The 27,299-nt window shown below is 39.2% G+C and overlaps 4 protein-coding genes across 4 annotated transcripts; 3 read left to right on the forward strand and 1 right to left on the reverse strand.

The window, feature by feature from the left end:
- The first annotated feature begins 918 nt into the window (after window positions 1-918).
- LOC143140068 (uncharacterized) lies at window positions 919-4,157 on the forward strand. The gene is made up of 4 exons (XM_076300893.1): window positions 919-984; window positions 1,789-2,100; window positions 2,514-2,831; window positions 3,829-4,157. The coding sequence occupies exons 1-4, from the start codon at window positions 933-935 to the stop codon at window positions 3,948-3,950; spliced, it is 804 nt and encodes a 267-aa protein (XP_076157008.1). The 5' UTR covers window positions 919-932; the 3' UTR covers window positions 3,951-4,157.
- Window positions 4,158-6,303: 2,146 nt separating this feature from the next.
- On the forward strand, window positions 6,304-12,283 carry LOC143140069 (immunoglobulin kappa light chain-like). The gene is made up of 5 exons (XM_076300894.1): window positions 6,304-6,396; window positions 6,951-7,280; window positions 10,762-11,109; window positions 11,263-11,376; window positions 11,513-12,283. The coding sequence occupies exons 1-5, from the start codon at window positions 6,351-6,353 to the stop codon at window positions 11,533-11,535; spliced, it is 861 nt and encodes a 286-aa protein (XP_076157009.1). The 5' UTR covers window positions 6,304-6,350; the 3' UTR covers window positions 11,536-12,283.
- A 1,475-nt stretch (window positions 12,284-13,758) lies between these two features.
- LOC143140372 (uncharacterized) lies at window positions 13,759-18,063 on the forward strand. The gene is made up of 5 exons (XM_076301191.1): window positions 13,759-13,970; window positions 15,804-16,115; window positions 16,439-16,741; window positions 17,268-17,391; window positions 17,469-18,063. Exons 1-5 carry the CDS (start codon window positions 13,922-13,924, stop codon window positions 17,503-17,505), a joined length of 825 nt encoding a protein of 274 aa, XP_076157306.1. The 5' UTR covers window positions 13,759-13,921; the 3' UTR covers window positions 17,506-18,063.
- An 84-nt stretch (window positions 18,064-18,147) lies between these two features.
- LOC143140371 (uncharacterized) lies at window positions 18,148-25,304 on the reverse strand. Its single transcript, XM_076301190.1, has 7 exons — window positions 25,154-25,304; window positions 24,660-24,986; window positions 24,113-24,394; window positions 23,001-23,105; window positions 21,179-21,232; window positions 20,835-20,872; window positions 18,148-19,419 (listed from the first exon to the last, which is right to left on the reverse strand). The coding sequence occupies exons 1-7, from the start codon at window positions 25,227-25,229 to the stop codon at window positions 19,354-19,356; spliced, it is 948 nt and encodes a 315-aa protein (XP_076157305.1). The 5' UTR covers window positions 25,230-25,304; the 3' UTR covers window positions 18,148-19,353.
- Window positions 25,305-27,299: the final 1,995 nt, after the last annotated feature.

Below are 27,299 nucleotides of genomic sequence, written 5' to 3' on the forward strand. Positions count from 1 at the left end.
TTCAGAAGGTTATTTGTGAGGTCCTGTTCTTTGTGGGCCAGTCAAATTCCTTCACACTATAATCTCGGCCAACGACATCTATGGATCTTGTTTTGTGCACTGGGCACAGCAGTTATAGAGCTTCAAAGGAGGGTACAGTACAATTCCATTTGGCCTATGGATTTAGAATTGGATTCCTGTGGGTGTAATGGCAATATACTGTATATATGTGACCCGACCTGGCAAAATTGAAGTTGTGCATTCTAATTTTGAGATGCAGGCTGATTACTTTTAAAATATTCATTTTTGGTTTTATATATAAGAAGAGGCATTCACAATGAATCTCCCTACTTTTCATAGTCAAGATAAGAATGTTAAGTTGCAAAAAACCCGTAACCTGTAATTTCAAATGTGATTTTCTTAGTTTCTCAAGGTCACTGTGACTCATTTTGCCAGATCAGGTCACACATGTATAAGTACAGAGCCATTAGTCAAACTGTTTTTCTAATGAATTGCTTCTTCTGAGCTTTGACCAGTCTGGGCAGGAGAATAATGATCATAGTTCATAGTTCATAGTTCATAGTGCTCTATGCTGAAAACCGTTTACATGTGTATTTGTATTGCCTTTTTAAAAAAAAAAAAAAACATCACAAAAGTTTTGGGTGTCTTTCACGGTGTTATATCACATAAAGCAAGACCTTTGTTGTGTCTCACTCAGATTATCTGAGCACAATGTAATATGACTGAAAAATGACACCCCATAGTTCTAAAGTATCCAGAGGGGCTGTTCATATTTATGTATTTGGTGAGTAGTACACACTATGCATGATCAAGGCGATTCGACCTACCACAGAACAGCAGGCCTTACTCAGGGGGATGGGGCCCTGTGGTCACAGCACTAGGCTACTTCTCAGGGGTACTTCTCAGGGGCAAGTCACAGGGGCATATTCAGGATGCATCTTCAACTGTCACTACTACTGGCATTAGTGTCTTCTGTCACCAGAGGTAACTCGATGATGTACGAAACTTTAATTTGAATTTAAAGTATTCAGCTGATGCTTTTTTTTTAATTTTCAAAATGAATAGATCATAACAAGATGTAGAACTGTAACAATCACAGATAATTAGAGAAAATATTGGCAACACTTAAGAGGCCACAATAAATAGCAAAGTACACATTACCAAATAGGTTGTTGATGATCGTTGAGAATTGCCAATATATCTTATTGTATTACGAAACTTTTTTGTCATCATTATTAAAGTGCTTCACCTGAGCTTCCTTAGCTGCATTACTGTAGTAGAACTACAACAACGTTTTGATCACGACTTTGCTTATTGTCTTTTCCTAATCATATTTAGTGATCTATTCATATAATGTATTAATATAATCATATAGTGATGTAATAATATAATATCTGTTTTGTTTTAATGTAAATTGTTTTGTTGTTGTATTTTTTTGAGCCCTTGATATAAAGTTGCACCTGTTGCAATACTTGATAAATCATTAAGATGTCAGATAATGTTGCTATGGATAATGAAAATAATATTATTCAGTAATACCAATAAGCTACATACGTATTACTAACAATTATTCTCAAACCTTCAGGTTTGGCTACTTTGCTATTCATTATGGCCTGTTATAATAAAAACATTTCTTTAAAGAAGGGGTGTAAAAAAGCTTGAAAAGTAACTTTCTCCTCACCTAGACACACCAAAAATGTACATGGTGCATTTAACTTCACAAATGTTTAGAAGTCCATTGTGTGCATGTATGCGACCTCATTTCTGTTTCCTCTATATTTTCCAAAGTGGTCTGTACAGCCACCCTAACCCTGTCTCCAAGCAGTGTTCTGGTCAGAAGTGGGGACTCCTTGACTCTAACGTGCAGCCTTCAGGCCGTTAAGACCTTTTGCTACACAGTCACCTGGTTCAGGGTCCACCCAAGGACCGGAGAGATAGATACATCCATCAACATCTTGGGAGGCCATGATGATGACTATGCAAACGAGTGTAAAGGAACTATCACTAGCGCAAAGCCAGGGGACTCTGGAGTGTACTACTGTTCTCTAGTGCACAGTGCACTTTCTTTTTTCAGCAGTGGGGCCACTGTTACTGTGATAGGTAAATGAATGCTAAGTTTGGTACTGAAGTCTCCAATTACACTGACCAAATCCAACATAGTGCATTTGCTGTTCAATAGGTTATGATCAGCTTTCAATATTGATCAGTGTTGTTTGAAATAGTTTAGTTTCAAAGCAAATAACTGCACATAATCATTTATTTGTATCTTATCATAATTTAACTGTAATTGCAGTGTGTTTTATTAAAAGTATTTCATAGCACTGAGTCAGTCGTGTAAAAATCATCCATAATATTACTTCACATTCTGTTGCTAATTCTCTGTAATTTTTGACGTTTTCAACAACAACAACAACAACAACAACAACAACATCAACAACAACAACAACAACAGCAAAAACAAAAAACAACAAATTTTTCCTTTAAAAGTAACACAAGAAAATTGTTGTCTGCAGGTGCCATAGCTGTTCGTCCATCAGTACAAATCTTCTCACCTCTGGACAGCAGCAGACACAACTCCGATGTCCAACTCTTGTGCTGGGTGATGCAGGTCGTCCCGTCCCAGGTCCACGTCAGCTGGACGATAGATGGAGAGAGGGCAGACGGCTGGACGGGGTCGGCCTGGGCGAACGGCGGCAATTCGGCCGTGGAGTTCACCCGGAGTTGGGTCAGGGTGCGAGCGGAGCTGTGGGAGAGAGGGGCTGAGTGTGTGTGTGAGGTGGAGTACGCAGGGGAGACCATCAGGAAAACCGCACAGCGCAGGGCCCAGAATGGTAAATATGAACTGGAATCGTCAGTTTGTACTGGTCTGGGCCAGCTTTTGTTTACATCAACATCATTTGTGTGCATGTAAATAAAAATAAATATCTGAAGTTTCAATATGTTTACTTCGATACGTTTATTTTAGGGCTGTCAAAATAACTGATTAATTTCGATTAATTAATTTGAGAAAAAATAACTGATTAAAAAAATTTGTGCAGATTAATCGATTCTGTATGACCTTTGACCCGTTCTAGTCAGTAAAAATTAGACTGTAAAATGAAGGAGAGAGAAGAAAACGTGCTGCCTGGATCATTGATTGGAACATTTACTTTTAAAAAATGGCCTGATAAAAATAAAAAGTGTTGAAAATAAAGTCCTCTGCAATGTCTGCAGCAAGGAATTTGCATATCACCGGAGTTCATCAACTCTATAGTCGCACATCAATGCAAAGAAATAAGTGTTGACATTGAGGGGAGTGTTAATTTATTTTCATTGTGTCCCCTAGGTTATATCTGTGGCCTGAAATGCCTTGTATGTGGAAAAAAAAAAATGTCTTCCCAAAGCACTGTTAAATTTATTTCCTCAGCATATTAGGTCATATCATAGATTATTATGGCCATTATTTGAACAGTGAAAAAAATAATGAAAGAATTTTTGAACGTTAATGTCACTAATGCTGATTATTCAATGATTAATTTGAATTTAAATATTTAAAATACTTTCACAGCAAAAATTATATATGTGATTAATTTAGATTAATTAATCACAGAGTATGTAATTAATTAGATTATTTTTTTAATCGATTGACAGCCCTAGTTTATTTCTCTTTTACTGTATTGTAAATGATGAAATGTGTAATTAAATTTAGAGCTGTAAAAGTATAATCCAATCGGGCATATCTGAGGGCAAACAAATTGTCATAGACACATATAAATATGGTCCATCTTCTCTGCCTGGTGGTGAGTATTCTGGTTTCCACTTACATGTGTGTCGTTTTTGTCTCCACAGATCTGTCTGGTTCGTGCCACGCAGTGATGTGGGTTTACAGGTGGCTGGGAATCATTTCTTCTGTGCTGTTTGTGTTACTGATTGCTGCATTGATAGTTTACTGTGCAGCTAAGATAAATTAATGTGGAATTGCAGTGTTTATGGGCCACCTAGGTTTATCGACTTTAAGTCAAAACCCCACTTTTTTTTTTTAAAGATAAATCCCGAAGAACCATAGAGGTGGTTTATATGATGGTGAAGACATACTGTAGTATCCTTCATTTGTACAAAAGGGAATATTTTGATTTCACTCTTGATCATGGACCCCAGTAAAATGCTTACATACTGTTTACATTGTTTCATTTTTTGTAGATTCACATTCGCATCAAAACATCAACAGCTACAAAATGGATGTTCAAATGCATGTTGAAGCCCAATGCCCCTTGGTGGCACTGTTGTAACACTGTAACAAAATCACTGCTGTGCCCTTGCTTCTCAGAAGCACCTATATAGGCCTACACACTGATTGAAGCACTTAAGATAAACAAACTGTGAAAAACAAAAAAATATCTGTGAAAAATTGGGTACTGGACTTAATACAGTAATGCTCAGTCTCACTTTCTATCCAAGGAAGTGACATTTGAAGAGGTTAATGGAATATTATAATGATTTGTTTTTCAGTTATGTGTATAAATAATTCCAACATTTAATTATTAGGTTATTGTTTGTTAGTATTTTGTTCCTAATACAGAGTTGGGCATGATCCAGTCCTTGCTATCGCTATCTTTCACAAAAACAGCAGTAACTCAGTCAGAGAGGAGTGACCGGAAGGTGTTATTCAGTCACTATAGGGAGACATGACCATTAAGAAATATTAAGAAGATTTTGTTCACAGATTTAGGTGTCATGCATACATCAGCCGCCACTGCCATGGGATGACTGGACACAGGGTCACTGCATCCTCTAATTTATTGGGTCTCTCATGCAAACCTTATATTTCATACTAGTGTTTTGGCAAATTAAGATTAATCTGTATTTCAAGAGTGATCTTTCTTACATATTTGTCATGTTGAGTTCTGCTGCTTTGTCAAGAGCCTTTCAAGACCATTTGAAGCACATAAAAGGGCGTTCTCTTTCACGCCTGTGCTTCAGTCGTGTGCCAGATTCTCAGTAGTGTAGTGATGTTAAGTGTCAGCATGCTCCACGCCACTGTGTGTGAAGGCAGGAAGTGAGCGGCTGGGCAGGAAGTGAGCGACCAGGTAAGCAGTGAGCTCAGAGCGCCAGCTGGGCATTTCCCCAAGCAGCGTATTTGCATGGGCAGACGACGGGCAACGCCCCATCTGCGGGCTGCTCTGGTTTGCTTGTGTGTTGTTGTGACAGAGGCACAGGTGGGTGCCTGTGAGGGGAACACACACACACACACACACACATACACACACATACACACACACACACACATATACCACCCACATTTAGGGCCACAGTTTCCTGTCTGTATCAGCGATATGCATTTTCTTTAGAAGACAGAAGCGTGGTATTGTCTTCTTGGCCTTTTAGCTGCAGCATGTGAGAGAGTTTGGTAACACTTTACTTGCGGGTATCTACATAAGAGTGATATGACACTGCCATAACTTGTCATGACAAAAACCAAATGACACTTGACAGAAGCGAGTGACGGAAGCGTTATGTCATAAATGTTTATGAATTGTTTATAATGTTTATGACACGTTCATGACAGTGTCATGTCACTCCTATGTAGATACCGTCACCGAGAGTTTTTATGACTTCTCTGTGACTGCTCAATATTACCCCATCTTTCAAGAAAACCATGAAAATCTGTTTACAAGTCCTTAAACTGCAAATAAATACAGGTCACAATAGTTATTCATGTTGCCTACATATTTCTTATTTTAAAGACATCTGTAACAGTATTTTGACCCTTAACATCATTTAACCCTTGACCCTTAACCATTTGACCTTTAAAATCATTTTGATGGCATATAACCTCCCAACATGATGAACGGCACTATTGCAAGTGTCTGAGTGGCCCTCTGTAGGTGATTCCCGATCTAGCAACTTTCTAGGTTCAAGTAGGAAACTGCCCTGAAGAGGACTGAATTACGAGAACTTTTTCTACAGACTGCCGTTGGTGCATTCTCTCTATATTATATAGGAGTTATGTTCATACTTCGCAAAAGATGCATATTTAGTTTGTTTATTATTGTGCTTCTCGACCAGAGGGGAACCCTGAGAACAAATCTTGTTAAAGGTGCCTTTAAAGGCCAGCACCTTCGCCACTAATTATGATGCCATAGTCAAGTATAATTGCTGGATACTGATCAAGCATTAAGAATAACACAAACCTGAAGCTTATATGCACTGTGCACCAACAATTAATATGATTTCCCATAGTATACGGCTCGGCACATGAAGTTAGTCATCCAGAGGAAATGAATTCTCAGTAGTGTCTGTGGTGATGTGTAGAGTGTGGGCTGAGTGATGAGATAAGCATTTTGTTCTCAGGCCACCATCAGTGAGTGAAAATGATGTCCTGTCGACTGATGATGCTGTTTTTCTCTCTGATTCAAGGTACTGAACAGTGCATTTTATTTAACCTTATTTACCTTTAAATGTATGTTTGTTGTGTTTTAAGCACCTCAATGCATGCAAAATAACAGCAAAAGACTGTCTATAGAAACAACATATTTTGTAACATATCGCTGAACTCATTATTCTAGTATGTTTAGTATGTTATGCTTTGAAAGCCTTGACATAAGTGACCAAATAAATGTGCATAATACTTTATCTAGCAAGACCACATGGCAGACCTTCAGTAGGCCTTCCTTTTTCTACCCTGGCCGAATAGAATAGAATTTCTCCACCATTTTACAGTAAAACTGATTTATGGCTATGGTTATGGAATTTAGCAGACACTTTTGTCCAAAGCGACTTACAAATAAAACAATATAATAGTTAACAATGAACAGTAAACAAGTTTCAAAAAGAAGGTAAGACTACATTAAGGAAAATATCAATAGAAATAAAAAGAATAATGAAAATAAACAAATACTATGAATATACAAACCATAACTCATAAAAACTCATAATCAATTAAGCGGAACAGATACGTCTTTTGTTTGCAGTGGACCCGTCGTTCATCGTGACCCAGTCGCCGGACGTGGCAGTGGTGGCGTCCGGGGGCTCTGCGACCCTGCAGTGCGACATAGCGGAGCTCTACTCCTGGTGTTCGCATGTGGTATGGCTGAAGCTGGACCGGAGGAGGCCCATGATGTTACAGGTGACCGACAGAATCAAAATGGTCAACCCAAACGATGGCATGGACGGCTCGTGGGTCAACGTTTGTCGGGCGACCTTGCCAGAGGTCACAATTGATGATGCAGGCATGTATTACTGTGTGTTGTCACAAGGTCGCTTCGCACACGTTGGGAATGGAACACGGCTCATGGTAACAGGTAAGAAGTTTAAAGTAACACAAGGAATTCCTCTTTTTATAGATTTTTTTTGTAGGAATTCCTCTTTCGATTTTTTTTTTTTTAACTTAATGGATATCTATTTAGTGCAAAAGGGGCTACCCAATTAGTCTAAAATCTACAAAAAAGGATATGCTTATACCTGCGACAACAACTTTACATAGTGCAAAACCAAGAGATCTGGCCATGCATCGATGGAGTAAGGGACTCTCCTTATACTCTCCTTACTTTAAGACAGTGTGGCATCAAAATGAGTTACAAGCCGTTATTTTAAGTGAAAGGACTGCATTGTGTTGCTTTAAATATTCTAGAATTCTCCCTTTGTTTTTGACAGCAATGTACAAGATAACGTATCACTAACGGATCAATGGAGCAGTGCTACTGTTAGTTTACACAGGGCAGAGGGGAGTGTGTTGTCAGCCGTGTGTAAAGGTAGATGTCCAGTGACTTGTGTTTCTTGTGTTTGATGGATGACAGGTTGATGTCTTAATTTAGAGGGATGCAAAGAGGTGTATGGAATGCTGTTTTACTAGGCCCAATATACAGTAACATGTACATTACAAGTATATGTAAACAAATGCACTTGTCTGACATAAAATAATCAGAAGAAATCAACCTCTATAGAATGAATAATAAATATACCTTAAATATACCATCTTGCCACAATTTATTCAGAAGGAAAGCATGGTTGTTCAGGAAAATGTGTCATTTGACAATATCATACTGTTCCTTCAAGACTCAAGGGGTGTGTACTGTATGTTTAACAAATGCTTTCTTCCCCTAATGGATACACAGAAGTCAGGTGTTTGTGTTATCAGTTGCTCTTCTGCCTGAGAGTCTAGCTCATGATGTGTGATTTAACACTTTGTATATAAGTTTAAATAAGTACAGTATATACTCTTTTGATCTTGTGAGGGAAATTTGGTCTCTGCATCTATCCCAATCCGTGAATTAGTGAAACACACTCAGCACGCAGTGAACACACAGTGAGGCGAAGCACACACTAATCCCGACGCGCTCGGGCAGCAGTGAGGGGTTAGGTGCCTTGCTCAAGGGCACTTCAGCCGTGCCTACTGGTCGGGGTTCGAACCGGCAACCCTCCAGTTACAAGTCTGAAGCGCTAACCAGTAGGCCACGACTGGCCCTCAATAGCAAACTGTGAAATAATGGTGGTGTTGTGACTCTGACATGGTCTGCCCTAAGCAGATAGACCCTCCATATGAGGTGTAGGCTCATCAGTTCTTTTGATAAGGACATTTTTGACCTGGTCACCTTGATGCTTGCTTTAGGGCATGGGTGTAGATTTAGGGTGGGACGCTAAGGACTAGTCCTAATCAACATTTTAAGATGACAAAATTGTCCCCACCAATATTTTAGAAAAACCGAGGGGGAGGGGGAAGTTATCTGACACGCACGCTACATGCAGAGTGAGAGGCGGAGAGTGTCATGTTAATTGGGCTACCAATCTTGCAGTCGCAATAAACAATGGATCCGAGACATTTTCCTGTTCCTATATTCTGTGTATGTAGGCTAATGTATTTGTGAATGTAGCCTGCATGCACAATGCAAAGAAATAAAAGTTAGGCCTAAATTATGGTGCATTTCCATTTCCACTCATAGAAACATTGCGAGACACCAGATATCTATCTAATTCATAGTGCGTTCACATTCTACTTAAAGTGACAGGCACTCAATTAGATTTAGCCTACACACCACAAATGTGATGATATTAAAGACAAGTGTAGCCTAATAATTTAAATATCAATGTGATATATTCAAATTACTAAATATGTTTAGCTATTAGTAATTATGCAGATCATAAAATACTATAAATAATTAACAATATAAAGTTTATATGAATTCCAAAATACTAGAAACCTATGACAAGCATCACTTTCTATGTGTGTGTGTGTGTGTGTGTGTGTGTGGAGGGTCAATCAAATTCTATGATTGATTGCCACTGATGTGAATGATCTCAAATCACACAAACCAAATAAAATTTTAAAAAATCGCAAAAGTATTGAAATCGAGATTCTTCACCTATTGAAACAATAATGTTGGTATTGTGACAATAGGAGTTGGGAATGTGTCCCCACCAAAGTTGAGACCAAACCTACGCCCTTGCTTTAGGGGGATCAGGTTCAAGCTCTGAGCTCTGTAAATGGTTATGATGAGGGGATTTAACAAAGCATTGTCCAAAGTGACATACAAAAAAAAAAAACAATACAATAGTTAAAAATGAACAGTAAACAGTTTTAAAAAGTTGGTAAGACTACATTAAGGACAATAGCAATATTAACAATCATGTCAATGTAATAATAGTTAATGAATAATAAAAAATAATTGTATGAAGCCAGGTTCAACTAATGTGTTACCTAAATGGTTTAGGGCAGAGGTTCCCAAACTTTTCCACGACAAGGCCCCCCAAATACCACTAGGTTCTGGCCAAGGACCTCCTTGATGTGTTATTAAACCCATCGACAATACTACGGCAAATGTAAAAATACATTAAGCTAATCCTAATAATTATTTTAGCCGCAAGCACTTTGCGATGGAGCATACAGTGTGTAAAAATTGCATTTGGGGCTTTCTGCTATATGAGAGCTATCATTCTACTATTATTCCCAGTCATTATCATGGAAAATATAATGTTCAGATATGCGACAAATTATTATAATGGCATTGTATAACAACCCTCATAGTAATAGGCCCCCACTTTGAAAACCACTGGTTTAGGGAGTCTTTCAGTAAGAGCTTCATACTCACTGATGTTGTGTGAACTGAACTAGAGTGATGCCTTATGAAGTGGTGATGTTGTGTGATGACTTATGAAGTGGTGATGTTGTGTCGTGTGATGCCTTATGAAGTGGTGATGAGTGGTGTGATGCCTTATGGAGTGGTGATTGTGTTGTGTGATGCCTTATGAAGTGGTGATGTGTTGTGTGATGCCTTATGAAGTGGTGATTGTGTTGTGTGATGCCTTATGAAGTGGTGATGTTGTGTGGTGTGATGCCTTATGAAGTGGTGATTGTGGTGTGTGATGACTTATGAAGTGGTGATTGTGTGTGATGCCTTATGAAGTTGTGATGTTGTGTGATGCCTTATCAAGTGGTGATTGTGTTGTGTGATGCCTTATGAAGTGATGATGTGTTGTGTGATGCCTTATGAAGTGGTGATGTTGTGGGATGCCTTATGAAGTGGTGATGTGTGATGCCTTATGAAGAGGTGATTGTGTTGTGTGATGCCTTATGAAGTGGTGGTGTTGTGTGGTGTAATGCCTTATGAAGTGGTGATGTTGTGTGATGACTTATGAAGTGGTGATGTTGTGTTGTGTGATGCCTTATGAAGTGGTGACAATGTGTGAACTGTATTGTGATGTGGTGTTGTACTGTGTGTGTATCTGACTTAAGATTCTGTTATCATGCTATGTCAATAAAATAGGATTGAATTGAATTGCTTACAGAGTCAAACAGCACCTTCCCATCTCCCTCCATTGAGATCATCCCACCCATGGCCTACACCTCCACAGTGCCTCTTCTGTGCCTGGTGTCTGGCATCGGCCCGTCTCAGGCCCACGTCTTCTGGGTGATCAGCGGACGCGTGGAGAGTGGATGGACAGATTCTGACCTGGAGGATGCCGGTGACGGTGAACCACTGAAAAGGCTCACCCGGAACCAGGTCCTGGTTCCCGTGGAGGAGTGGGAGAGGGGGGTTCAGTGTGCCTGCGTGGTGGAAGTTGCTGGACTGAGCTTCAACAAAACACTGCAGAGAGATGGTATCACTGCGGGCGGCTCTCTGGGGTTAAGCAGAGGTGGGGAAGCCTGTACAATGTGTGTATAAATATTCTGGGTCCTTTTCTGTTTCTGTAGTCAGAGCAAATAACTCAACAGAACAGAACCTTATTTGTATTGTAAGTTCCTTTAGGTTACAGGGCCTAACTTTTTTTTTTTTTTCATTTTTGCAGACCATTGCCTTGCTGTATATTACATTTACTCAGTTGTCTGGGTAACCTCTACTCTCATGCTTTTGCTTCTGGGTGGAGCCACAGCAGTCTGCCTCTTCAAAAACGCAGCCCAAGGTATTGTATGTCATCCAGTGTTTGTCCGAGGTATTAGTCCATATCACTAATACAGGTAAACTTTCAGTTCCTTTACATGGCTGCTTTTTATCTCTTATATAAAAGCTTCCATTATATTTGTGTTGTTCTTTTGTAGGTTTCCTTATACCACAGGAGTGAAGATGCAATGGTCCCTCTGCGCTACCACCAAAGACACAGTTTATATGGTTATTACAGGCTTCATTTGAATTATGTCCATGGCTCATTCAGTGTTGCAAGTTATGTGATAGAAACAAATTATATTCTAGGAGTGTAGGGAAGTTATGTTTTGGCTTATCTCAGTCCTGTTGAAACTCCCACTTTATTCAGTCTCGAAAATTGTTATGTGATGTTATTTTCTATTAAACTTGAAAGGGCTCATGGGAGTATTTATTTGGAACATTGCTTCATCTTCCATGTGTTATTGCGCTAGTTATTATGTTTATGTTTATGTAATTTAGCAGACACTTTTGTCCAGAGTGACTTAAAAATCAAACAATACAATAGTTACTAAAATGAATAGTAAACAGTTATAGAAAGTTGATGAGACTACATTAAGTATGATAATAATAATAACAATAATGTCGATACAATATCAACAACCAGTAATAAAAAAAATAAAAAAATACCATAAATATACAAAGCATAACTCATATTATGCTATGTAATGCCTGAGGGAAAGTAGTTGAAGAATGAGATGTTACACAGCAACGGCGCCTTCGCTCTATACCGTTGAAGATGAAGAATATCCTGGAGACCAAGACCACCCTCTTTTCCAACACCTCCAGCCCCCCAACACTCACACTGTGCACTTATTTCATCTCCTGATTCTAGGTGGACTAGAATTAGTATCTTGTTCTCCTGTAACATTTCCTGTAACCTCTCCTGACTTATCTGGCAAATGAATAAATGCACTGTAGTACAATTTGAAATTTTCATGTTTTTATGTATATATAATATTCATCATAAAAACCATAATGGTGAAAGATTCCAACCTCAACCCTGTCTTTTGCTGCAACTTCCGACCTAAATGTTTTGTATTGAGGTCAGCGACAGTGGTTGTGCTAGACTTGCTTGCACAAATTGAAGTGACGGACAGGAAATGGTTTGTGTTTCTAACATTCCATTCAGCGTTGTCATGTGGTTTCACCCAAATGCAAACCGAATGTGGTCCTTTGTTGCAAAAGCACTGCGGCTCTCCATGTTGTGTTTAGGTCAGCAAAACCATTTTCTACTGACCATAGGCTATGCTCTATATTCAAAGTGTCCTATTTAGATCATGTCTAAATAAGCTGAAGCAGCAACATTATCTTTTTAAACGATACTTTTTTTTAAAAAAAGTGTTTAAGGAAATTTATTACACCGCTCTTCAGAGTGCTGCAGAGAGTTCCATTCACATGAATCGGCGTTCCCAATGTTCAGAGGTCTGTTAAAAGTCTATGTAATCACCGGCAAGGTATATAATCACCGCTGTCAATGGCAACAGGTTTTGTGCTTCTGATTAACGTCTTTCATATCACTCCGCAAGAAGTCTGTTTGCTTATTGCAATGGAATTTCTTTGAAAGTGAAAGTCAGCTAGTAATACGTAGCCACGCAACACCTGAAACTGTCAAACTTGTCTGTGTGGCGGATTATTTATTTTGTCAGCGGAAGCCACGAAACGGTAGCAAAATCATTTTTAAAGACCCATTGCGTTAAGTTTCTTTTCTTGTTTTGGCAAGTAGCCATATAATAAGCGTGTAAGACCACTCCGCTGCGCGGTGGGGTTTTGTTGTCCCTGTCGAGACTTATTTTCTGATAATTACAGGCAGACAATACATTATCCCTTACATATCATTTAACTTCTGGTTCTTTCAGTTGTCCAGTTTTTGCATGCCACACATTACTGTATATGCCCATATAGACATGGTAATTACACAGATTCTGTGTTTGACTATGGCCCTCTCTTTTCAAGCTGTAAAAAACTGAAATATCGCAATATGTTGATTAAAACATACGTTAAATTGTCTCTTTCTAGACATTGCACTTCTTTAAGCCTATAGGATATTTTCAGGACAATTTAATTAAAGAGTTCTGTTTGAAATTAATTTAATTTAAGTACTGTTGCAAACACAACATTCAATAATTACATTTATTTGATCAATTTGGGATTGAAATTCAAACAAAAATGTCCATGGTAATCTAAACATGTATGTCAAAATGTGAGGGAAGATATGCAGTGTGTGTGTGTGTGTGTGTGTGTGTGTGTGTGTTTGTATGTGTGTGCGTGTGTGCACGCATAGGCGTGTGTGTGTTTGTATGTGTGTTTGTGCGTGTGATTGTGTGTGTGTGTGTGCGTGTGTGTGTTTGTCTCTCTCTCTCTCTCTCTCAGTCTCTCTCTGTCTGTGTGCTTGTAGAGGACTCTCTCTCAGTCTCTCTCTGTCTGTGTGCTTGTAGAGGAGGCTAGAAAGGCCAAGTGGGACATGTGTCCATCATCACATTAGCTGCGTCTAAGTTTCACACACTTTCACACACTTGACACTCGCCATGCATCCCCTCAGAGTCCTGTCGCTCAGCTGCATGTGGAGCTTGACAGGTAGGCGAACTTTTTTATCCCATTTGTTCTCATCGCAGCTCACACACCCTGCACAACACGGCTCACGATTGTACAGAATGAAATGCCCGCACTCTGCTAAAAACTCCCGTACATTTATTATGAGCTGCAACGTTTCGACTCGGCTGGGTCTTCCTCAGGTAGGTTTTTTGGTTTCAGGTTTTAGGTTTTTGCCTGAGGAAGACCCAGCTGAGTCGAAACATTGCAGCACATAATAAACGTATGGGAGTTTTTAGCAGAGTGCGGGCATTTAATTCTTTTTGAGTTCTAGTTCCATTTGCCCTGCACCTTACCAGTGGGGATGCGCACACCACTACAACTACTCTCACGCCTGTGTAGACCCATTCAAGTTTCCAGTTGAAATGTTCAAAACCAATGTATAGATACTCTGAAATGAAAATTAATCGGACTTTAGTGTAATACTTTAATTCAAAATGTCAACTTTACAAATCTTTTTCTTGTGTGTCCCCAAGTTACCCTTACCTCAATGTTGTTTTCTGTGCCACTGGAAATGCCTGGAAATGTGGGAGAAACATGGAATCATAAAAAGAAGTGTTTTTGTCTTTTTTATCATTTTTATAAAAAATGGTGTGTCCAAAATTATTCATACCCTTTTTTACAATCATTGGAAACATCTGTATTTGCATTTACAGCTCTCAAAATGGTTCATATAATACCTACCAAGACTCTCCATGTCTCCAAAATTATTCTAGACTACACCTTTTTAGCAGAAACCCGGGTTTTGAGGCAGGGACGATTATTTGCCATCACTCTGGCCTTGTGCTCACTTTTTTGACGGACTGAGATCTCGACTATGGCTAGCCCACTAATGTTGATATTGTTCTCTGATATGTGTTGCTAAAATGTTGATATTGTTCTCTGTTAACCATTTCTTGCCTTTTTTGGCTGTATGTTTTGGATCATTGTATGGTTAAATGGTCAAATGCCGCCTATTGTGGCATGTCTCTCGGCACACTGACTGATCTTTTCCTCCAGAATCTTAATGTAGCCTCTTGTTTTAGCGTTTACTCTTGTATTGTCCTGCTTTTCTTTTTGTCTTGAAGGACAATTCACTAATAAATGTTCAGCCCAAAACTACAAAAACTTCAAAGAGAAAAGGAACAGTGTGAGCTGAAAGGAAAAAAACATACCACATCTGTAATTTTGAAGTCTAAATTTGTTTTTTATTGCTAATCGCTAATCCCTAAATGATATGATACTGATGAAAGGGGCCACAAAGGATACAGTAATTTGCCATGTATTAGCCTGCATTGTGTATAAACCGCAGGGCAGTCTTTTACGCAAATTGCATTTGTGTATTAACCTGAAGAAATTTAGCAAAATCAGTGTATAAACGTTGGTTAATAAATGTGAAATTACGGTATGCATTTCTTATTCTTTTTTCTTTCTTACTCCTCTTACTTCAGTAAAATTGTTTCAGAGTAACCATATTAGGCCTACTTTAACTTTGTCTCCAGTAAAAAAGAGTTTGCCATTATTATTTATTCATTAAGCAGATGCTTTCATCCAAAGTGACTTACGTATGTCAATTATATTACAAGGCCTAGGGCCAGTCTCCATAGAGCAACTCAGGGTTAGATGCCTTGCTGGAAACTATGGAAACCGGAAATTGAACCCACAACTTTTTAGGCTACATCATGCTAGCCCAGCTCCTTAGCCATTACGCTACCACCACCCCATGTGGTGCTGTAACTTATTGAAACAAACGAATAGTGAATGACACATGGATACTATGAATTTACCTCTGCACTCTACTCTGGCAAATGATAGTTTATTCATGTCCTTATCTCCCAGTTGCCGTGATGGGTCAGAATCTCACCCAGTATCCCCCAGCCATAAAGAGCAGGATCAACGAGACAGCGAGCCTCTATTGCCAGGTGCTCGACATTGTCTCGTTCTGCTACACGGTCGCCTGGATGAAACTGCACCCCCAGAGCGACACGATGGAACTCTGCAAGAACATCCAAATGCACATCGATGTCGAGAGACAGTCCTGCCGAGCAGACATCCCCAGGGCAACCACAGAGGATTCTGGGACATATTACTGTGCTGTTGTGTACAAGGAAAGATTGTTCATTGGCAATGGAACAGTGGTTGTTGTTGAAAGTACGAGTAGGAGCGAGTGAGAGTTTTTGTTGTTGTTGTCCAAGATATCCCATACACGTTGTTCAACATGTTGTATATTCCCATATACATTCACATTTAATATTTGTCATACTTTACTTTGATAGTCGTTCACAGACTATCTACAGATGCTTACATTATCAATCTGTTGACACTCTGTTGACTAAAATGTATGATTAAAGTAAAGGTTATGGGTTGGATTTGGTTAAGGTGTTCAGTAATTCAGTAATTCTTCAACAGCAAATACTACATAAAAAAAGTATTCTGTGGATAAATACTGTGTATGCTCTTATGTATTTTTACAGGCCAAGACAGTCCCTCAGTTGAAATTGCATTGACTGTCCACCACAGAAACGATTCGCTTGCTGTTCTTACTTGTGTGGTCACTGGCGTCCACCCATCCCAAGCGCGTGTGTTCTGGGTCCTTGAAGACGAGAGCGAGGAAAGGGGCCAATCTGAGTCTGTCTGGACCAATGGCAGCTCCCCACCCTCTGTATTCACGCGTAACCAAGTTGTAGTGTCTCTCCCGGAGTTCGGATCGGGAGGGAAGCACACTTGTGTGGTGGAGAGCAGAGGGATGAGACTCAATAGAAGCCTCACCTTAAGTGGTAAGCCAAAGCTCCAATCAGTTAAAATCAAGCAGGACTAAATATACATTGAATATTCCAATTATGTCTTGGTTATCTTTTATTACATTATTATTCTTATTCTTTTTATTATTATTATTATTATTATTATTATTATTATTATTATTATTATTATTATTCTCAGAATGTCATACATGAAAATATATGTGCACCCAGTCCTGAGTTGAGCACAGCTGAAAGACAGATAAAAGGGAACTTCAGAACGTCAGATCAGGCAATATTTGTCTTCATCATTATTTAGTTAGTGAGCATACTGTACTGTACAGTATCTATCTAAGCCAAATTCCAGGCGATGTTCCATCGTACTGGCAATAAAGCATTGACTTGACTGATTGAGAAACTAAGTGAGTGGATGATTGATTGGTTGATAGATTGGTTGGTTAAGTGACTGGTCAATTGGTTAATTGATTGATTGGTAAATTGATTGAGTGTGTGAGTGAGTGAGTGATTTTACAATTGATTGATTGACTGATGCATTTTCTTATAGATCTTCAAGACATATGCCATACTGCCAGTGTACATAGAATGCTGGGGATTGCATCAGCTCTTTTGCTGCAAATGATGATGGTTGCCATGGCACAGCATATCAGGAAGATCCTAACAGGAAGCAGGTCAGTGCTTTTCAGAGGAAAGACATTTATCCTGTGTGCATCAACTATGAATTCACATTGCTATTTTGCTTCAACAGCTGGTCAGTGAGAAGTAAGTCACATAGAACTGGATGAAGAATGAAAAAAATGCTTGATCATCAAATCTGAAGTTCACATAGAAGTTGTGTTTTGATAACATTATATATCATTCAAAGCATTTCAACATCTGACTCAACCACAGGCCTTGTGACAAAGTGATTAGTATGTTATTTCTTGTGTGTCCAGCAGATGTCAGTGTTTTTTGCAAACATTCCCACCAACTTCACAAGTCAAACTTTGTTTTCTTTCTATTTTTGGCAGTAATATGTCATGTTGTGTTATACCACTGTATTGAGCCTAATTCAATTAAACAGCAACATGAAATTAGGTGCCTGCTCGACAACCTCAGTGAAATGTTCTTCAAAGCTGTTTTGTTGGTGATGTTTTTTGCCCACAAAGGTTGATTTGTTAATGATTTTGTTTCTGACCATGAATAGGCTTGGTTGTTGATTGGCTACTGTGTGAAATCTGTCTATAGGACTAGGAATTTAACATCTTTCCTGTGTTTGAAAAAAAAAATGCCACTGACATTACCTCTGTCCATAATCGTGACACTTTTTGATTTTCATACTGGAACTCATCAACTAGAATTCACATTCAAAATGTCTGGCTCTTGATTTATGTGACATTTGAATGTCAGTTTATGTAAAGACTACAGTGCAATAATAGGCAACAAAATAAATCTTTGATACTTTTAATACAGGTGTTCGGGTCTCTGATGTGTCTAACTTTCAAATCTATCTAGTTTGTTGTTGTGTTGTTAGGCATACAAAACACTGCGGCAGACCGGCAAGTATTATGATTTATACAAATATTACGGCATACAACAGATAAAGCGCAAATTTAAAAAGCAAGCTAAAACACAAATGTTTTGGGGTCCAAAAATAAAAATGGGGGGTGGGGGGGGGTTAGACTCGACTCCTTCTTTAAAAGCACATTAGGTCATTCCCCCGCCTCTAATGTTAGTCCAGTTTTTTGCTCCATTTCTCACATCACTAAATCATTTTGTTGTTGTTGTTGTTGTTGTTGCTGTTCCGTCTTCCCATCTCATATGAGCAAATATATGTGTATGTAGATGTGCACATTCAGGCAACCTGCAGGTAGAGTCGTGTTCAGAACTGAATGTAATATCCGAGGTGGAATATATTCAGTGAAGACGTTTTCTCCCTACGTCAAGCAGTTGAGACATAAATTTATTGGAGAGTCTCAAACTTTTACATTACATTACATTACAGTACATTTAGCAGACACTTCTTGACCAAAGTGACTTACATATGCCAGCTATATTACAAGGGATCACATTGTCCCCGGAGCAACTTGGGGTTAAGTGCCTTGCTCAAGGGCACAAGGGTGGAATTGGAAATTCAATTGGGAATTGAACCGACAACTTTCAGGCTACTGCACGCTAGCCCAGCTCCTTAACCACTACACTACCGCCGCCCCAAACTTGACATACGTGTGCTCACAGGCATCTTTTGTGACTGACAGAAGCAAAACTACACCTACCAATTACCATTTTACTATGTGTTTTAACCAAAGACTTTGAATTCTGCATACGTTCGAAAATGGCTTTTGGTTGGTTAACAATGGTATCAATGCTGCAAGCTTTGCTAGATACACCTATACCTCATTCCTCATGCCTGTCATCACACAGATATGATAACTCTATGCTAACCCTCAATGCTGTACACACATCAGTCAGCATAGGTATTGGCAGTACCATAGCAAGGACCAAGACTCTTCTGCACTCAAAAAAGGCAAAACTGTTGGTCTATAACGGGTATCAAAGTTTGCTTTCCGGATAACAGGAAAAAGAGTCACATATTCATCTGATCCACTCCATTCATCTGAACTTTGCATTGGCTGAGGTGAGTTCTTGCAGACCTACTGAACTCTCGCTCTGGATGCCTGTTCCAAATGGATTTGATCCAAAGTAGCATACTGCACCTCCTATGGATACAATCACACAGAAATGAAAAATATGTTTATTATCATCATGTTTTTCACAATAAGTTGAACTGGACAAAAACATTTCAAATTATACAATATTATTCCATATTGATTATTGAGTGTAGTCATTCCATATGAGAACCCCTGACATATGATGGGAATTATTTTTATGACCTTTTTCTTGCTCCATTTACATAGAAAGTGCATTCTGTCTTTCTTGCTTTGATGTATTCAATGCAGATGTAGGTGTGAAATGTTCCCCACTGGGCACCTTTTGGCCTGTTCCACAAGCCCTTTGTTCTGTCTTTGGAGTAGACAAAGACCATGGGCTAAACCTTAGCTGAATTATATGTTTGTGTTATTAACTGTAAATGTATTCATGTTTGGTATCATTTTTATAGTCTCAGTACAAGGAATACAATGAATTAAGTGTAAGAATGTTTAGAACATCCTGTATAACATTTCTACCTGAGGAGCCTGCCTAGTGTGTCAATGGTAAGGGGGTGTGTTCAGGTGTGGGTAGGTGTGTCTGGGTGTGGCTGACGGAAACGGCGGGAAGAGGAAGCCAATCAGAGGACGTTGTACCCATGATCACCACGTGGACCACACCCTTGCAAATTGAGCATAAAAGGCCGGCCTCTTCCTGTAGTCTTTAGAATTAAAGTTGAAGCTTCCGAGCTGAAAGCTGTATTCTCCCTTGACGCGCGTTATTGTAAAGTAAAGCCTGAATCTTGGATATCTGGAATACTGCCGAAGTCTGCTGTGTTTTTGTCAAGTAATTACATCCACCTACAATTACTTTCACATACAAACCAGTCACTAGCATGACACTTCAGAGTGTTACCTTTCATTTGCGACCATGATTATGCTTCTACACCAAGGGGTTAATATACAGTAAGCCTTTTATTGTCAGTATATGCATTGTGGGTAACCAAAGGTATTATGGGGAGTCTTCATAGTATTTTTTGCAAAACATATGGACATACCTACAAATAATTGTCTAAACTACTCATCTCCTCTTCTATATTGATCTACTTTTACACACAGCTTCAAAAGACCTAGTGCTAGGACTCATTTGTGTTTTTCAAGTGCCTCAAGTGACTTAGAGGGCTGAAATGTGGTTAGTTGATTGATGTTTGTAACCCGGTAGAAAGAAAAAACAATATTCTAGCCTCTGTAACTCAAGTACTTCACACAAATGTTCTGCTTGTTTTCCAAGAAACTACAGGGTCTTTCTAAAGAGGTCAAGCATTTGATGGTTGGCCTAAATAGGTGGAAACAGTGCCCTTTGAAGTAGGCACAGTGCGATTTCGGAGGAAAAAGCGTACCTCATATGAAGTTAATCTCATTGTCAACTAAAGTTTCAGGGTATCAGTCAAGATCCTCTACCTATCCCTTGTGTGATGTTTACTTACCATTTCGGACGATCTTATGTCATATCTTCCATGATTGCCTTGGGGAAAACACAGAGTAGGTGGTTCTTTTACATACTGTACATGAGATATGAGCACATATGCCCTCTTATGCTGATACCAACAACCTAACTGCATGCCTCACATTTGCATTCAAGGAGTAACATATCATCCAAACATTTACATCCAAAACAACCAGCTTTTTCTAAAATGTTATATGCCATCAATTCGATATAGCGCTTAGTGTAATTGAACTCAATCAAGTTGTTATGTAAATTATTCTACAACTATGCATAACTCATAATAACTCCTTGCCGTATCACACTATTTTACAGAAGACTTCTTACCATGATCTGGCCTTCTGTTTTCAGCCCTCCGACTTTTACCACTAACCTTCCGACCTGTGAACAAAAAGGATGTCATTACTGTCAGCATCAAAGTCAGAGATTTCACAAGAAGGCTGCAGAATGTGTTACATGATATTGTAATGAACCGAGCCTAGACTGTGAACTCCCATAATGCTGTGCAAAGCGTTCATAAATGTTGGTCTTTGATTACTTGCAATGTTGGTTATGTTGACGCATTGTCTTGTGGCTGTGTGCTAGTTGCTAGAGTGCTTGGTACCAGGGTCAACCAGTGTGTGCTGCACAGCCTGAAGCAGAGGTTCAGTGACAAAAGCATTCTATGAATTGTAATTATATTGTTACATTGTGACGATATAATTTTAAAAGGCTAGCCTTTTAAATAGCTCTTCAACAATTTCTAAGAATTATTTTTTAAAATCATGCAAAAGGTATTTTTAAAACATTATTGTCTATGAGACAGAGTTGGTTTGATGTCATGAGGTAGGATTGTGGCTGACCCCTCCCACCCTGGACACAATCTCTTTGAACCACTTCCCTCCCCCAGGTCCATCAGGACCTGAACCTCATGGCACAAACTCAAGTCTCTTCCCGACTGCAGTTGACTTTATCAACAAAGCGCAGGTCCCCCACTGTCACTGACGCTGACTCTTAGGCCTGTTTCACACGGGTCCGTGGCGTGAACGTCGCGTGTCTGTTGCGTGTCAGTTGCGTGGTGGCTGCATGGAGTTTTCTATGTTTTTGCCTACCAGAAGCGTGTCTGATGCGGTGCTGCGACGGCCTCTCTGCCAATTACAATGTAATTACAATGCAATGGCTGCCTTGCACTACTCCACTTGCACTACTCCACTTGTACACTTGCACACTTTGCAACTTGTTGTTGTCCTGAACACTTCTGAACACACTTCTGCATAACCCTAACCCTTACATAACTTGCACCACTATGCCACTTGCATACTTAGGTCAAACAGAACTACCTCAGCCATTTATTGGCCTGACTGTTGCACTATTATATTGACTGTCTACTGTATGCACAATTGCACAATTTCAACCAAATTTTGCTGCTCTTATTTCTTCATTGTATGTGCCTTCTTATTTTTACTTTTTATATTGTTTACTTGAATGTTATGTTTGTCTGTGGACCTAATTGGTAAAATATGTCTTGTCTCCACCGTGGGATAGTAGGAAACGCAATTTCGATCTCTTTGTATGTCTTGACATGTGAAAAAATTGGATGGATGAATGGAAACGCTTCCAACACGCTTGCATGTAGCGTGAAAAATAGGCGTGGCATGTTGCACAATTGGTTTCATGTGACTTGGTCAATTTGTCAGAGGATTTAAATTTTGAGGAAAAAAAGCTAGACAATCGTTTTTTTTTTTTAAAGGCAAAATTGGACGTAAAAGTCAAACCTTGAAGGTCTTCGATATGAGGGAAGGAAGTCTCCATGCTTTACAGTTGATTTAAGTTTGAATGTTAAATGCATGTTAAACATTAAAATAACTTGACCACGGTATGTTACAACTCATGTCATAGACTTAAGGTCTGATTATAAAGTCAACATCATTGATTATAAAGTCAAGTAGTATTGACTATATTCTTGGGCACCCCAGTGTGAGTGTTGCCATTGCCTTCCTCTGTATGTCAACAAATGACAATTGCCAACGACTTGGCAACCAACATTTATCATAATACCCAATCTTTCTGTATAATAGTTGTTGCAATGAAAACAGAAACTAAATAAAGGAATACTGCTACTTGTGAGGTGATATCAAAATGTGATGAGTAGCACTACTGCTGAACTTACTTTGACAGAAAATCACTGCAGAGAAGATGGCCATGGCAATGGCAAAGAGCACTGAACCGTAGACTCCATAGAGCAGGTATGAGGAGCACAAAGACCAGTCTATATCTATATAGGAGAAAACATGAGAGGATACATGCCAATTAAACTCTTCTTCGTGACATTTTCCTTTAAAATGCTTTTAGTGACTGAAGTGTATTTTAAATGTGTAACCTGCTGTATTTATTCTATAAACTCCACATGGGGCAGCCGTGGCCTACTGGTTAGCGCTATGAACTTGTAACTGGAGGGTTGCCGGGTCGAACCCCGACCAGTAGGCACGGTTGAGGTGCCCTTGAGCAAGGCACCTAACCCCTCATTGCTCCCCGAGCGCCGCTGTTGTTACAGGCAGCTCACTGCGCCGGGATTAGTGTGTGCTTCACCTCACTGTGTGCTGAGTGTGTTTCACTAATTCACGGATTGGGATAAATGCAGAGACCAAATTTCCCTCACGGGATCAAAAGAGTATTTATACATAATTCTGTTACTTTATTACTATTCTGATTATGCGAGCCGTGTGATATGGCTAACCAGGCATTTCTATATTTCTAAAATGACTCAAAGAAGAATTTTCATAGGTTGTCACATATGGAGCCAGGGAAGTGTCATTGCTAAATGTTATTTTTTATATTGAGAGAACGAGCACTTATTTTACTAAATTGTGCACTCATTTTACTAAATTGTGGTCTTATTTTACTAGATTGTGCGTTCAATGCAGTAAATTGTGCACTTGTTATGCTAAATTGTGCATTAATTTTACTAAATTGTGCACTCATTTTACAAAATATAAAATAATAAAACACTCAATCCATCAAACAAGCAATCTATGTCATTTTTGTGTCTTTGTTGATATCCTGTCATGAGCACATGAAGTACAGTAAATCCCTAGCAACCTGCACCGAGTTGTATGGCAATAAAGTATTCAATCTTGAATCGTGAGGTGAAATGTTTTTCAAACAAGACTGTGGAGGTGTTTTAAACCTTTCAAGAAAGCCCAAGGGGCATGACATGTATTTTTATATTGTTTTTTTTAAATAATTTTTGCTGTATTTGCAATTATTGAATAGTGACCTTACACTGAAGGCTCTTGGAGATGTTTTGGCCTCTGGTTTCCACCGAGCATGTGCACTGGGCTCCAGATTGCCAGTCAGACTCAGACAGCCAGAGGAGGCCCTGGGTCATCTCTTTCCCCTCCGACCAAACAGATTCCGTCAACCCAGAGTGTTCTTCACCGTTTAAAATCCAGGCGATGCGGACCTCTGATGAAGTGACCCCCTCTGCCCTGCAGATGAACAAGGTTGTGCTGTTTCCACTGTCCAATGACGAGACGATGAGTTCCACGGAGACATCAAGGTTGTCTACAACAGATGTACGAAACAGTTGTAAATGTCTCTGTGAAATGCTTCTTGACATTATCCTTATGTTATTTAAAAAAAATAAAATATATATATATATATATATATATATATATATATATATATATAATATATAAATATGGTTTAACCGTATCACTTTCAAAGGGTTGAGTACACGAGTACACACACACATATATATATATATATATATATATATATATATATTTTTTTTTTTTTTTTTTTTTTTTAAATAACAACAATAACTTACCTGTTACAACAACACTGGATCCATTGCCGTGCAGTGTGTACTGATCCGGTTTCACCGAACAATAATAGATGCCAGAATCTTTCTGAGTTGCGCTGGTAATTGTTACTTCACATATTGCTCCATCTTTTACATCGTAATTCTCAAAGCTGATGGTCTCCATTTTCCCAGTTGCTGGATGCACTTTCAGCCAGCTGACAGTAAAGCAGTACATTTTATTGGAAACAGTAACAACACCTTTGGTATGACACCTCAGTGTTATAGGTTGACCCACCATCACCTCCACTTTGCCGGGGGTCTGAACCAATATATCAGACGAAACATGGGATCCTGAAATTTAGAAATGACATGATGCAATGATAGTTATTTTTATGAGATTGTCAAGAATGGCTTGTGATAAAATAAAATGATGTTCCACGATACAAAAGAAAAGTCCAGACCTTTTTTAGCGTTAGAGATTTAATACAGTATAACATGAAACATGAAAGAAAACTTACTTTTTGATGCAGAGAAAAGAAAAAGCAGCATCCAGATGCACGCGGTCGTTTTGCCAGGTAGCATCATGTGTCCCATTCTTTGTCCCGTTTGTGCTGACACAGTCAAGCTGTGACCTTTGCGTTCTCGCCACAAGACGACTGATGTTTACAGGAAACCGTGTCTTGATTTTCAACTATAATATTTCCATTGCACATGAATGACCTATATTGAACAGACGCCCAATCCAACTGGAGTTTAGGCATCCCACTGACACAGAGTGCAGTATATTTGGAAGATTATCTTAAACATTTTCAACTTATTTTCTTTGGGCGCTGATGGTGATTAAGATATGGTTTGCTGGCCAACTACTTGCCAACACAGTTTTAGAATAGGTTTATTTTCTCAAGACCATGCCGAATATAGCTTAAAATGAATCAGAATGATTTTAGGCCTTCACAATCTTCACCCACAAAGAAATGTGTTGGCTTACACAGCACATTTTCCAGTGCATGGGTTCAAAGAAGAATGCACAAACCAGGTCAGATTTGAATGTAACACAGCCCTGTGCCTCAATCAGGCATGCTCGTTTAAGGTCATATTTGGGGGTCAACAAAGTAGCCTTTTCTGATCATGTTCTTCTTTGATTTTATAGACTTATTTATATATAAAATATAAGTATATACTTATAGACTTATACATATGTAGGGTGGGTGTGTATTTATTCATTCAACCTCTTCATTAAATATATGGTTTATTATTTTTTTGAATGGTGATCTAGTAATGACAAGCATAGAGCATCTCTTTTTTGGGAGGAAAGTTTTTTTTTAAAGATAAGTTTTGAGTTTCACTTGAATTGTGAGTGTTGTATCACTGCATAGGGTGCAGGTGTAAAGGTCAAGTAGGTGAGTCCTCTTCTCATAAACGGCTCATGAAGAGCTCAGTGTCACTTTGATTGCTCTAGTTTTGGTCTAACCACGCAGAGTAGAGATGTGCGAGATACAGGTGAGAGCGAGGGGCCTTGGTCACACCTCTGTGAAAGCGGACGGCTGTAGCCCCTGAGTCGAAGTCGTCACCGGAAGATCAACCGTGTTTCTTGTTCCACCCGCAGTTCTGGCCAGAAACCCAGAGTGTGTGGAACTTCAAAGTTTGAATTTCTGAAGATGCAACTTGAAAGACTGAAATATCAAATACGGCAATACAGATCAAGGATGTCAATACTTGTGCATTCTAATATCCAAACATTTCAACTTTGTTTACTGTCTGCGGTCAAAATGCAAGAAGATATGCTGAGAACACACACACACACACACACACACCATTACACCCCGCACACACCATAATACACTCACACACACACACACACACACACACACACACCATAACACCCCGCACACACCATAATACACTCACACACACACACCATAACACACACACACACACACACACACACACACACACACACAGGTACATCCCACCCCCCCCCCCGCCCACACCCACACACACCCCATCTATAAACAGTCAACAGTACAGTCAACACAGCGACTCATTTGCAAGCCACAGCAACTGCACTGTTAACAACAAGAGGAAATGCATTTATCTGTGCTCTATCAGTGACCTTCGGCAAGAGGAAATGCATTTATCTGTGCTCTATCAGTGACCTGCTCTTCAGCTATTCTTCTGTGGAGGTTTTTGGCTGCGTATCCCTGCAGCTCTTACTATGGTGCTCACCGATGCATTGTTACTCCTCTCATCATCTCTCTGCTTTCTGCATCTTCTCCCACGGGTGTTAGAGTAACAGAGGAGGAATTCCCCTTCTTATCCACTTTCAGTTGTACCGGGTAGTTGAACAGGTTATATTTAGTGCTAAGGTGGCCAGTTGAACGGGGTATATTTAGTGCTAAGGTGGGCAGTTGTACGGGGTATATTTAGTGCTAAGGTGGGCAGTTTGTCAACTAAGCTACATAAGCAATACCAGGTCATCAATATGAGTTTGTAGGAAAAAAACACACATTGTGTTGCTTTTAGCAGTTTCAGTCTGAGTGGAGTGGAACTATAAAGGGCAGTGTGAAAGTTCATACTATGCATTTTGCTTGCGTGGGTTAACAGGATGTATCTTCATGACATCCGTCATTAAAGGTTCTTTCTTTTTATTTGAAGTCAGTCATG

The sequence above is a fragment of the Alosa pseudoharengus genome, unplaced genomic scaffold, assembly GCF_046254945.1.
Source record: "Alosa pseudoharengus isolate Yale_2024_CS ecotype anadromous, Long Island Sound unplaced genomic scaffold, YU_APseudo_1.1 YU_APseudo_1.1_scf_23, whole genome shotgun sequence".
NCBI lineage: Eukaryota > Metazoa > Chordata > Actinopteri > Clupeiformes > Clupeidae > Alosa > Alosa pseudoharengus.

Coding starts and splice junctions, on each gene's coding strand:
- LOC143140068 (XM_076300893.1), top strand. CDS start 933: ATGCATCTTCAACTGTCACTACTACTGGCATTAGTGTCTTCTGTCACC. Junction 985..1,788: donor AGTGTCTTCTGTCACCAGAG/GTAACTCGATGA, acceptor TATTTTCCAAAG/TGGTCTGTACAGCCACCCTA. Junction 2,832..3,828: donor ACAGCGCAGGGCCCAGAATG/GTAAATATGAAC, acceptor TTGTCTCCACAG/ATCTGTCTGGTTCGTGCCAC.
- LOC143140069 (XM_076300894.1), top strand. CDS start 6,351: ATGATGTCCTGTCGACTGATGATGCTGTTTTTCTCTCTGATTCAAG. Junction 7,281..10,761: donor AACACGGCTCATGGTAACAG/GTAAGAAGTTTA, acceptor AATTGCTTACAG/AGTCAAACAGCACCTTCCCA. Junction 11,377..11,512: donor CTTCAAAAACGCAGCCCAAG/GTATTGTATGTC, acceptor GTTCTTTTGTAG/GTTTCCTTATACCACAGGAG.
- LOC143140372 (XM_076301191.1), top strand. CDS start 13,922: ATGCATCCCCTCAGAGTCCTGTCGCTCAGCTGCATGTGGAGCTTGACA. Junction 16,116..16,438: donor AACAGTGGTTGTTGTTGAAA/GTACGAGTAGGA, acceptor GTATTTTTACAG/GCCAAGACAGTCCCTCAGTT. Junction 16,742..17,267: donor TAGAAGCCTCACCTTAAGTG/GTAAGCCAAAGC, acceptor ATTTTCTTATAG/ATCTTCAAGACATATGCCAT.
- LOC143140371 (XM_076301190.1), bottom strand. CDS start 25,229: ATGGGACACATGATGCTACCTGGCAAAACGACCGCGTGCATCTGGATG. Junction 21,233..23,000: donor TGCAGTGATTTTCTGTCAAA/GTAAGTTCAGCA, acceptor TTTTGTTCACAG/GTCGGAAGGTTAGTGGTAAA. Junction 20,873..21,178: donor AAACAGAAGGCCAGATCATG/GTAAGAAGTCTT, acceptor GTTTTCCCCAAG/GCAATCATGGAAGATATGAC.